The 13,714-nt window shown below is 25.1% G+C and overlaps 1 protein-coding gene across 1 annotated transcript in view; it reads right to left on the reverse strand.

The window, feature by feature from the left end:
- The window catches only part of LOC145249743 (elongation factor-like GTPase 1), an 80,993-nt gene that overhangs the window by 49,381 nt on the left and 17,898 nt on the right, over positions 1–13,714 (reverse strand). Inside the window, exons 4-6 of the mRNA XM_080111655.1 lie at positions 11,443–11,527; positions 5,812–5,945; positions 4,159–4,296 (exon numbers count right to left, since the gene is read on the reverse strand). Of these exons, the coding sequence (XP_079967781.1) occupies positions 4,159–4,296; positions 5,812–5,945; positions 11,443–11,527 (357 nt within the window). The remainder of the gene's footprint in view (positions 1–4,158; positions 4,297–5,811; positions 5,946–11,442; positions 11,528–13,714) is intronic.

Here is a 13,714-nt window from a genome sequence, read left to right on the forward strand (position 1 = left end):
CATATTTATTATTTCAACATATTTATTATTTCAACATATTTATTATTTCAACATATTTATTATTTTAACATATTTATTATTTCAACATATTTATTATTTCAACATATTTATTATTTTAACATATTTATTATTTTAACATATTTATTATTTTAACATATTTATTATTTTAACATATTTATTATTTCAACATATTTATTATTTCAACATATTTATTATTTTAACATATTTATTATTTTAACATATTTATTATTTTAACATATTTATTATTTTAACATATTTATTATTTCAACATATTTATTATTTTAACATATTTATTATTTCAACATATTTATTATTTTAACATATTTATTATTTTAACATATTTATTATTTCAACATATTTATTATTTTAACATATTTATTATTTTAACATATTTATTATTTCAACATATTTATTATTTCAACATATTTATTATTTTAACATATTTATTATTTTAACATATTTATTATTTTAACATATTTATTATTTTAACATATTTATTATTTCAACATATTTATTATTTTAACATCATTTAATGTTTTGTTAACATATCATTTTAATACCACTCAGTTTTTTTAACATATTATTTTAATAGAACTTAATATTTTGTTAACCTATTTATCATTTAAAAATTTTTTTTAATTTTTTTTTTATGGAATTTTCACCCCAAACAAGGCACATTGCCACTTTGATGTAGGGGGCTACTATCAGGAACATAAGCATCAGGGGTACTGTGTAGGAAGTTGGGCAACAAGATGTCGGTTCATGTTACACTTGAACTTCTGCATGTCAGTACAGTCGGGGAAGCAGGAACCCGGAAGGGAATTTTAAAGTCTAGTGGTTCTGGGGAAGAAACTACTGGAGTAGAAAGCTCTCTTGCATCTAGGGATCTTTACTGTGTAGGGGTGGGATTTAGCTGCTTGTCGGGTTTGTCAGGGGTATTTACGTTGAAGGGGCACAAGTGCTTGCAGTTCGTCAGAGCATTCACCGTTAAAGTACTTGTAGAACAGGCAGAGGGATGCTACATTCCGTCGATGTGATAGAGGCTGAAGTTTAGCTGACAGTTCAGGACCTATCAGATTGGCGACTCTCTTTTGAACCTTGTAGGAGCGAGAAACTAGTGGCAGATGCACCAACCAAATATGACAACAATACTCCATACATGGGCGAATGGTGGCCTTACAGAGGTATAGGATACTTTCAGGCGTTAATAGCTTTCTAGCACGGTAGAGAGGACCCACCTTCTTCGCAGCGGTCCTGGCAATGTTCTCAATGTAATTGTTCCAACTCATGTTTCCTGTGAACGTTAGGCTGAGCAGTTTAAAAGATGTGCTTTCAGATAAAAAGTCATTGGCCATTGCTATTGGCGTTAGGGAAGGTTTCTTGTAATTATTGAAGGAAACAAGTTTAGTCTTACTTAACGTTTCGCTTAATTCGGTATTACCAAATGCTGTATTTTAAAAAGACATGAAACCATTACTAGGCCCCTCATGGAAAAAATAATGGTGTTAAGACGGATTCATGCAAATAGATTATTTTCTGCATAGTGTCTCTCTTTCTTGATTGTTTGTTATGGATGTAGAAAAGATTAAAGATGAGAGAACATGTTAATTTAGGACCTCAAATTGGCTTTTTTTCTAGCTTGTTGTTTTTATATGTTTTTTCACGTGCTCAGAACTTCAACTATTTTGTTTGTGTTGATTTATTTTTATGGGTCACATTTTGTTTTAACGTGCCGCCTTTTTTTTTTTTTTTTTTTTTTAATATATCCCCTTTTTATATTGGTCGCATTATTTTTTATATATCACTTTTTTGTATGTGTTGCCTTTTTTTTATATATGTTGCCTTTTTTTTTATGTGTTGCCTTTTTTTATATGTGTTGCCTTTTTTTATATGTGTTGCCTTTTTTTTATATGTGTTGCCTTTTTTTATATGTGTTGCCTTTTTTTATATGTGTTGCCTTTTTTTTATATGTGTTGCCTTTTTTTTATATGTGTTGCCTTTTTTTTATATGTGTTGCCTTTTTTTTATATGTGTTGCCGGTACTCCTGCAGTATTTTACCCACCGATTTCACGATCTTAGCCGAGCGTTGACGAACGCTTTCGGCGTTAACGCCGACGAAAGCCGAGAATTCGGAGCTACGGTGCAAGAAGAACGCTAAAAGTATGTGAATAGCAACAACATTACAAGGAAAAGATATTACACACACACGCACAACAAAATGCAACAACAAAATGGATAAAATGCAACAACAAAATGGATAAAATTAATACAAAAAATTTGGATAAAATAAATCACAAACACTTACCGTAAGTTTTTTTTTAAAGTAAAATAAATTTATTTTGTTGAATATTTTTTTTGGTTCATTTTGTTTTCCGATAGCTTTTTTTTTGGGGGGGGGGGGGTAAGCAACAGTAATAAACACTTCAATGTTTTTTTTTTGTGTGTTTTTAACAAAACGTTATTAAACAGTAACAACAATGTTTTTTTTTTTGTTTGTTTGTTTTTTCAGTAATGTTTGTGGGGGGGGGGACAACAATTACTGTTTATCTTTAGTTCCGACTGGAAGATTTTCTACTGACTGTAGAGAGGCAAAGTAGGGAGCAAAGGGTTTTCAGAGGATGTGGAAAGAAGCTCCTTCCCAAACCGGGTAGCCTTCCGCGATTTGATTTATTATGGAGACAAAAGGGTTGTGTCCAAATTTTTTGTCTCCACATAAATTCGCATAAATATGTTTCCAACAGCTCCCGTTTTTTTTTTTTTTTTTTTTTTTTTATCGCTAAATTAAATAGCTGAAATGAAAGGCTGTGTATTTTTACTTTGAACAATAAAATAACTGAAATGAAACGCTATGTGTGTAATTTCAATGAAATTTATTCGTCTGCTGCGCGTTCGTTTGAAGCGCCCTGATTGGCTGATAGAGTATCGTACCGCTCGCCATGTTCCGGCGTTTTCTGACGGATGTCGATCAACGCTCGGCTAACATCGTGAAATCGGTGGGTAAAATACTGCAGGAGTACCGTGTTGCCTTTTTTTATATGTGTTGCCTTTTTTTTATATGTGTTGCCTTTTTTTTATATGTGTTGCCTTTTTTTATATGTGTTGCCTTTTTTTTATATGTGTTGCCTTTTTTTTATATGTGTTGCCTTTTTTTATATGTGTTGCCTTTTTTTTATATGTGTTGCCTTTTTTTTATATGTGTTGCCTTTTTTTTATATGTGTTGCCTTTTTTTATATGTGTTGCCTTTTTTTTATATGTGTTGCCTTTTTTTATATGTGTTGCCTTTTTTTTATATGTGTTGCCTTTTTTTTATATGTGTTGCCTTTTTTTTATATGTGTTGCCTTTTTTTTATATGTGTTGCCTTTTTTTTATATGTGTTGCCTTTTTTTATATGTGTTGCCTTTTTTTTATATGTGTTGCCTTTTTTTTATATGTGTTGCCTTTTTTTTATATGTGTTGCCTTTTTTTATATGTGTTGCCTTTTTTTTATATGTGTTGCCTTTTTTTTATATGTGTTGCCTTTTTTTTATATGTGTTGCCTTTTTTATATATGTGTTGCCTTTTTTTTATATGTGTTGCCTTTTTTTTATATGTGTTGCCTTTTTTTTATATGTGTTGCCTTTTTTTTATATGTGTTGCCTTTTTTTTATATGTGTTGCCTTTTTTTATATGTGTTGCCTTTTTTTTATATGTGTTGCCTTTTTTTTATATGTGTTGCCTTTTTTTATATGTGTTGCCTTTTTTTATATGTGTTGCCTTTTTTTTATATGTGTTGCCTTTTTTTGCTGTGTAACTTTTTTTTGATGCGTTTCTTTTTTTGTATGTGTTTCTTTTTTTGTATGTGTTGCCTTTTTTGATGTGTTGCCTTTTTTATGTGTTGCCTTTTTTGCGTAATGTTTTTGTGCAAGTCATTTTTGTGCATGTCATTTGTTTGCACCATTTTTTTCAGGGTTACCATTATCATTGTTTCTGATATCTTTGTTCCCGATAAACTTTATATTAGACTCGCCGATAGTATGACAGTTGTATCAGACATAATTAGCACACATAATTTAGAGTTTAAAAAAAAAAAAAAATGCTTAAAATCTTGCAAATCCATATTTTTTTAAAATTCAAAAACATTTTTGGTTTACTTACCTGTTCAAGAATCTGTTGCAGATGCAGGTATGCCTGCAATGGTTCCATGTGCATCTCTGTGATAAGACGGTCAATCTTATTAAGCATCAATACGGGCTTAATACCTTCCAACCAGGCTTGCCGCAGGACAGCATGCGTCTGAAAAACAATTAACAAACATTAAATTATGCATAAAAAGAAGAGAACATTTCTATATGGATTTCTGGAAGGATTCATCGTGGATACCTCTCAGCTTCACCCTGATGGATCACCACACTTTCAACAAAACATTTGATGAACCCCTTGAATTTACAGGTGAGGCAGGATGTCACAATAAGGTGTATTAAGAGATTGCTCCAGCATTGTGATATTCTTCTTGCCCAGGGCAATATGAGCAGGTGCAATGTCATGGTGAAGATAAAGACCCTGTAAGCAAAAGTGCAATGCTTGCAGTTATATATTCTCGTAATATTATATGACGTACATATTAGGGACCCTATGTGAGTAACCATTGTTAGCTGGTGTGAATTTAGACAAGGGTCACATTTAGTGCAGGTTATGATAACCTTCATCTGCAAACCGAATCATTCCCAGAGACAGGTGGCATAAAGTTGAGGAAGGAGTGGGGCAGAGGTCAAACGCTGTAGATAAAAAAGATACGACGTACCTTCAATAAGTTTCGAGACTTTTTTTTGTACATGCATTTAAAATTGTTGTAGACTCTTGAAAATTCAGTATGTTATTGCTATATCTTCTAATGAAATGACTGGCCAATTTTTATGATTTCAGGTTCAAATAAACAGCTACAGCAGAAATTAGAATACATCCTACTAAAGCCGGATTGTTACAGCTGGTGAATTTAAAAAATGCAACGTGAAAAAAAAAAAATAAATAAATAAAATCCGAACGCAAAAAAAAACAAAAAATGAAATCCGAACGCAAAAAAAAAAAAAAAATGAAATCCGAACGCGAAAAAAAAATGAAATCTAAAATTAAAATGTAATGTGAACAAACATGTCGACGCTGAATTCCTTACTTAGGTTCCTGTAGGCATGGTACTTAATTCTCAATAGTTCCTTATGTCTCAATGGTAATTTGCCTTGTTTGGGGTGAATAGAAGTTAAGAAAAAAAACCTCCCAAAAAACAGATTGTTCTCGTTTCATTAACCATGACTGGATATAGTTTGGTTGTTTGGTTTTACGCATACCAACCCTTTTTGGGTTATTTAATGTTGAATCCAGTTATTTTAGAAAAAAGTTTTTATGCTTCAAGTTCTTTATATGTTGTGTTTGGTTTGATTGCTTTGTAAAGAGAAAAGGGGAAAAAGACAAGGGAGGTGGGAAAAGGTGGAGAGGGCAAAAAGAAAGGGGGAAAATGTGGACTGTTGTTTTTGATTTTGGTTTTGCAAAAAGGAATAGAAAAAACAAACAAAAAAAAAACATCAATGTTAGATGCATTTTACCGCAGGAAGTCAATATCTTTAGACAGCCTGATCTAGTAGCATCAGCATGACTGGATAGAAGTGTTAATCATTAAATTATTCTTAGAAGACTGTCACTTAAAACTGATTGTTATTGAACGTATTTAAGTGTTGTCCCACAAGTACATGGACAATTCTCCTATAAATTTTGTATGATTAAAAAAAAAAAAAAATTAACAAGCGAAAATCATACCTGAGGGCTGACTCCTTCAACAACATCAACCAATATAATCGCGCCATCACAAAGACGGACTGCAGTCGATACTTCGCTGGAAAAGTCAACATGACCAGGGGAATCAATCACGTTGATCAGGTAGTCTTCTTCACCTGAGAATAAAATACAACAAGATTGATTAAAAAAAATAAAAAAAAATAAAACAAGATTGATTAAAAAAAATAAAAAAAAATAAAACAAGATTGATTAAAAAAAATAAAAAAAAATAAAACAAGATTGATTAAAAAAAATAAAAAAAAATAAAACAAGATTGATTAAAAAAATAAATAAATAAAACAAGATTGATTAAAAAAATAAATAAAACAAGATTGATTAAAAAAATAAATAAAACAAGATTGATTAAAAAAATAAATAAAACAAGATTGATTAAAAAAATAAATAAAACAAGATTGATTAAAAAAATAAATAAAACAAGATTGATTAAAAAAAATAAATAAAACAAGATTGATTAAAAAAAATAAATAAAACAAGATTGATTAAAAAAAATAAATAAAACAAGATTGATTAAAAAAAATAAATAAAACAAGATTGATTAAAAAAAATAAATAAAACAAGATTGATTAAAAAAATAAATAAATAAAAAAAGATTGATTAAAAAAATAAATAAATAAAAAAAGATTGATTAAAAAAATAAAAAAATAAAACAAGATTGATTAAAAAAATAAATAAATAAAACAAGATTGATTAAAAAAATAAATAAATAAAACAAGATTGATTAAAAAAAATAAAAAAAAATAAAACAAGATTGATTAAAAAAATAAATAAATAAAACAAGATTGATTAAAAAAATAAATAAATAAAACAAGATTGATTAAAAAAATAAATAAAACAAGATTGATTAAAAAAATAAATAAAACAAGATTGATTAAAAAAATAAATAAAACAAGATTGATTAAAAAAAATAAATAAAACAAGATTGATTAAAAAAAATAAATAAAACAAGATTGATTAAAAAAAAAAAATAAAACAAGATTGATTAAAAAAAAAAAATAAAACAAGATTGATTAAAAAAAATAAATAAAACAAGATTGATTAAAAAAAATAAATAAAACAAGATTGATTAAAAAAAATAAATAAAACAAGATTGATTAAAAAAAATAAATAAAACAAGATTGATTAAAAAAATAAATAAAACAAGATTGATTAAAAAAAATAAATAAAACAAGATTGATTAAAAAAATAAATAAATAAAAAAAGATTGATTAAAAAAATAAATAAAACAAGATTGATTAAAAAAATAAATAAAACAAGATTGATTAAAAAAATAAATAAAACAAGATTGATTAAAAAAAATAAATAAAATAAGATTGATTAAAAAAAATAAATAAAACAAGATTGATTAAAAAAAATAAATAAAACAAGATTGATTAAAAAAAATAAATAAAACAAGATTGATTAAAAAAAAAAAATAAAACAAGATTGATTAAAAAAAATAAATAAAACAAGATTGATTAAAAAAAATAAATAAAACAAGATTGATTAAAAAAAATAAATAAAATAAGATTGATTAAAAAAAATAAATAAAACAAGATTGATTAAAAAAAATAAATAAAACAAGATTGATTAAAAAAAATAAATAAAACAAGATTGATTAAAAAAAATAAATAAAACAAGATTGATTAAAAAAAATAAATAAAACAAGATTGATTAAAAAAAATAAATAAAACAAGATTGATTAAAAAAAATAAATAAAACAAGATTGATTAAAAAAAATAAATAAAACAAGATTGATTAAAAAAAATAAATAAAACAAGATTGATTAAAAAAAATAAATAAAACAAGATTGATTAAAAAAAATAAATAAAACAAGATTGATTAAAAAAAATAAATAAAACAAGATTGATTAAAAAAAATAAATAAAACAAGATTGATTAAAAAAAATAAATAAAACAAGATTGATTAAAAAAAATAAATAAAACAAGATTGATTAAAAAAAAAAAAATAAAACAAGATTGATTAAAATAAATAAATAAAAAAGATTGATTAAAAAAGATAAATAAAACAAGATGGATTAAATAATAAATAAAACAAGATGGATTAAATAATAAATAAAACAAGATGGATTAAAAAATAAAAATAAATAAAACAAGATTAATTAAAAAAATAAAAATAAAAGATTGATTAAAAAAATAAAAATAAAAGATTGATTAAAAAAAATAAAAATAAAAGATTGATTAAAAAAATAAAAATAAAAGATTGATTAAAAAAATAAAAATAAAAGATTGATTAAAAAAATAAAAATAAAAGATTGATTAAAAAAATAAAAATAAAAGATTGATTAAAAAAATAAAAATAAAAGATTGATTAAAAAAATAAAAATAAAAGATTGATTAAAAAAATAAAAATAAAAGATTGATTAAACAAATAAAAATAAAAGATTGATTAAACAAATAAAAATAAAAGATTGATTAAAAAAATAAAAATAAAAGATTGATTAAAAAAATAAAAATAAAAGATTGATTAAAAAAATAAAAATAAAAGATTGATTAAAAAAATAAAAATAAAAGATTGATTAAAAAAATAAAAATAAAAGATTGATTAAAAAAATAAAAATAAAAGATTGATTAAAAAAATAAAAATAAAAGATTGATAAAAAAAATAAAAATAAAAGATTGATTAAAAAAATAAAAATAAAAGATTGATTAAAAAATAAAAATAAAAGATTGATTAAAAAATAAAAATAAAAGATTGATTAAAAAATAAAAATAAAAGATTGATTAAAAAATAAAAATAAAAGATTGATTAAAAAATAAAAATAAAAGATTGATTAAAAAAATAAAAATAAAAGATTGATTAAAAAATAAAAATAAAAGATTGATTAAAAAAATAAAAGATTGATTAAAAAAATAAAAGATTGATTAAAAAAATAAAAGATTGATTAAAAAAATAAAAGATTGATTAAAAAAATAAAAGATTGATTAAAAAAATAAAAGATTGATTAAAAAAATAAAAGATTAAAAAAATAAAAGATTGATTAAAAAAATAAAAGATTGATTAAAAAAATAAAAGATTGATTAAAAAAATAAAAGATTGATTAAAAAAATAAAAATAAAAGATTGATTAAAAAAATAAAAATAAAAGATTGATTAAAAAAATAAAAATAAAAGATTGATTAAAAAAATAGATTGATTAAAAAAATAAAAATAAAAGATTGATTAAAAAAATAAAAATAAAAGATTGATTAAAAAATAAAAATAAAAGATTGATTAAAAAAATAAAAATAAAAGATTGATTAAAAAAATAAAAATAAAAGATTGATTAAAAAATAAAAATAAAAGATTGATTAAAAAAATAAAAATAAAAGATTGATTAAAAAAATAAAAATAAAAGATTAATTAAAAAAATAAAAATAAAAGATTGATTAAAAAAATAAAAGATTGATTAAAAAAATAAAAATAAAAGATTGATTAAAAAAATAAAAATAAAAGATTGATTAAAAAAAATAAAAAATTGATTAAAAAAATAAAAATAAATAAAAGATTGATTAAAAAAATAAAAATAAATAAAACAAGATTGATTAAAAATAAAAATAAATAAAACAAGATTGATTAAAAATAAAAATAAATAAAACTAGATTGATTAAAAATAAAAATAAATAAAACAAGATGGATTAAAAAATAAAAATAAATAAAACAAGATGGATTAAAAAATAAAAATAAATAAAACAAGATTGATAAAAAAAAGAAAGATTGATAAAAAAATAAAACAAGATTGATAAAAAAATAAAACAAGATTGATAAAATATAAAACAAGATTGATAAAATATAAAACAAGACTGATAAAATATAAAACAAGATTGATAAAATATAAAACAAGATTGATAAAAAAATAAAACAAGATTGATAAAAAAATAAAACAGGATTGATAAAAAAATAAAACAAGATTGATAAAAAAATAAAACAAGATTGATAAAAAAAAGATTGTTTTATTTTTTTAAATCAATCTTGTTTTAACAAGATTGATTTAAAAATAAAACAAAAACAGATTGATTTTTTTAATCAATCTTTTTTTAAAAAAAAAGAGATTGATTAAAAAAAAAAGAGATTGATTTAAAAAACAAAAAAAAAGATTCATTAAAAAAAGAGATTGATTAAAAAAAAACAAAAAAAAGATTGACGAAGAAAAAAGATTGATTAAAAAAAACAAAAAAAGATTGATTAAAAAAATAAAATAAAAAGATCAGTTCAATCAAAAAAAATCAAAGTCAAAGCGAAATCTTTAAACTACACAGATATGACAAAATTAAATAGACACTTTTATCATCATTAACTAGCATGGTAACCTGGCATTGCCCAGGAGCAAGGATAACAAAACAGAAGAGTTAAAAAGTGTGCATAGCATGTTTTCTTTTGAAAAAACTCTTTTCACTCGATCTTCTCTTTTCATTCTCTCTCTGCTTGTTTATATCTCTCTCGCTTGCTCTGGAAAATAAGCCCCCGCCCCCACACCACTCTCCATCTATTTCCAATGAATCCTAAGACAATAAATATTAAAAACAAATTGCTCTTATATTTTACAGGCTCTATGGACAAATTTATATTTAGTTGACCTTTGACAACTAAATATTTGCATTTACTAGCCAAATAGAAAAGTTGCCAGCCAAACCTACATGATTTTTAGAATATGACATATTCGTTCTGTGACGAGTATTTACATCATAAAGATTTTTCGGTACTTTTTTGATAAGTGTAATTCTAAATCTACAACAAATTTTATGTTCATACTTGAAAGTATAAACATTCTAATTACTTCAGATATTTTTTTTAAACAGCCTTCATTAAAAAAAAAAAAAAAGTATATTGTTATAAGAAACTTTTATTGTTTAAATAATTTAACTTTGTTCGTTTTATATAAAAAAAGTTGAAAAGATATTTTTCACTCAGTAGTGAGCTTTAGAAGATTGTCAGTGAAAGAAATGCAATCGGCAAAAGATAAGCGTTTCATTATTTCTAGTCGCCACTTTGAAAAATCATTCGCAAATGTGACTGTTTCACTCGCAATGTACAGCCCTGTTTTACCATAAAAAGAATATATCAACATTCTGGGTGCATCTTTTGTCGTTTTGACTTTTAGATCGACACAGGCGGAAATGGTATGTGATATACGTTTGAGAGAATATTAGTTGCCACTTCTTGCCAGTTCAGTCAGAGAAAGCAACCGAGTTAGAAAGACATTCTTTTTTTTTTTTAGATGGTTTGACTTAAAATTAAATTATTAAGTAATGAACTTAAAATAAAACTCTCCTATCCCTTTGATTTTGCAGCTAACTGGACGATCAAGTTACGGCTAGTTGAATAAATCATTCAATGTTAAATTAATGAATTTCATAATAAACCTGATAAGCTCGAAATGACCAAATTCAACTAAAAAATTCAAATTATTCCCATGAAGAAGACAATAACACATGCATGTATGGTGTCGTCCAAGACGAGAAATTAGGATTTTAAATGACGTTGAGTTGAAGTAGTGGTTTGTAAAAAAAAAAAAAAAAAAAAAAAAAAGTTAAAAATTAAAAAAAAAAATGATTAGTCTATACAACAGAAAATCATCTTATAAATGAATGCAAAGCTTTTTAAACAAGTCACTCACCGTGTGTGTAGTGCAAAGATATAGCGCTCGATTTCATGGTAATCCCACGGGATTGCTCATCTTCACGGCTGTCCATGTAACGGACCTATAAGGAAAAGATCATATAAAAAACACAATTATAAGTTTAAAATATATTAATTATTGCATACAATAAGGTGACTATGATGCAAATATGTAATGGATAAATATGTATTGTACTTATATATAAAATACTATAATACCAAGCAGTCTCAAGATTGCCCTAGGATGAATAAGAACTCCCTCGATGTTCCCAAGAACAAATGATGACTCTCTCAATACTCCCCTCAAAATAAATAAGGACACCTTTGACACTTCTAGCTTTAATCCTCTGATATTACCATTTTTATTATTTATTCTGTTAATTTCTATAATCTAAAATTTTTTAGTTATAAAAAAAAAAGAAAGTGCTCAACCATAGTCAAAGGTTACCTGAAGGTTCTGTTTTCATTGGCTACTACAGAGATGTTGGGGAGGGCACTACTTTCCCAAGATTATTTCACTTACCCTTGATCTTTATAGTATAATTTGAGAGTTTAAGAAGGGGCATCATGTACTATTTTTAGAGTCTTTGGTATTACTCGACCAGGAATTGAACCTGGGTCTCTTAACTGGTTAGCAAACACTAACCATTATGCTAAACTGGATGTGCTTATAAAGTTTAAAGAAAATACATAACTTTAAAACTATAAAGTTAGGTTGAAACATTGTGAGAAGAACAACCAGGATGAGTGTAGTAGTTGAACAAGTCAAATAATACGTATTACTCGGCGTTGCCCGGATGCAATTACAATTTGTATACATATAAAAATATAGTACACCTAATATTATTCTCACGTTAAACGCAAATGTAAGTTTTAGAAATTACTAGCAGAGTGACCCAACGTTTTCCGGGCTTGAGTGATTATCAACAAATGCTTCATTTTCCCATATTTTTATTGCCATCGAAATGAGTGAAATCGCCCATTTTTTAATCAAATCGATTGATGACCTGCTCTAGTTCACCCCCACACCCTGCAGGGTACCGGTAGGAAACTTCACATGCCACTCAAACTTAACCTGTTTAGTCACGGCTTAAAATATAATTTTCACGAAAAAATTTATTCATCTTCTTCAACGTCCTTTGTCAGTAAATTGGCATTTCCCTGTTGTTCGGCATTTGAAACAACTCCAACAAATAAGACAGTGTGACTCATGTATTGTGTGAAATTTACTATTTAAAAGCAGTTTAAGAAAAAAAAAAAAAAAGGTGCCCAATAAGTACATTGGATTAGGAGACTGCATGTGTTAAAAGATTTGCAAACAAAACAGTCAACTAGTACAAATATCGAGTCAATTCAAAGGAAATGAATGTTACGGGTGCCTGTTTTTGTTGACAATCAAATCTGATGATTTGCACAGAAAGCAAGAAAAAGACTTAAATAGTAAAAAAGAAAAAAAAAAAAGGTTCTGAAATTTGGATTCAATGCTCAAACATAAATACTACTAATATTATTGACAATAATAATATTAACAATATTACTACTAATAATATTGTTATTACTGCAACTACTACTATTAAGACTACTACTAATATTAACAACACTACTACCACTAATAATAATAATGACATCACTATTGATACTACTACTAATAATAATATTACTGCAACTACTACTATTAAGACTACTACTAATATTAACAACACTACTACCACTCATAATAATAATGACATCACTATTGATACTACTACTAATAACAATAATATTGACAACACTATTACTAATAATAATGACATCACTATTGATACTACTACTACTAATAACAATAATAATATTGACAAATACTACTACTAAGAAGCGTGACTGCAGATTACATAAAGAAAGCTTATACTTGAACAATGATGCATGTGAAAATACCGCTTGGTTGTTTTATGGCATATCAACCCTTTTCGGGTAATTTCATGCCAAATTCAGTCATTTTATTTAAAATTATTTATGCTTCACGCTTTTTACATTTCCAAATAATTTATTCATGGTCTTTGGTTTTGTTGCTTTCTTTTGTGACATGTCAACACGTTTTTGGGGTTATTTAATTCCAAATCTGCTCATTTTAGTGAAAGTTTTTATATTTCCGCTAAATATTTACTCATGGTGTTCGATTTGGTTATTCTGTGGAGGAAAATTGTTATCTTTGGTTTTGCCGTTGCAGAACATTGAGTTTTACAAAGAGAAAGGGGAGGAAGCCATAAATGTTTGGCGCAATTTTTTTGGTC

The sequence above is a fragment of the Euprymna scolopes genome, chromosome 28 (genome assembly GCF_053919585.1).
Source record: "Euprymna scolopes isolate OS-2025 chromosome 28, ASM5391958v1, whole genome shotgun sequence".
Taxonomy (NCBI): Eukaryota; Metazoa; Mollusca; class Cephalopoda; order Sepiida; family Sepiolidae; genus Euprymna; species Euprymna scolopes.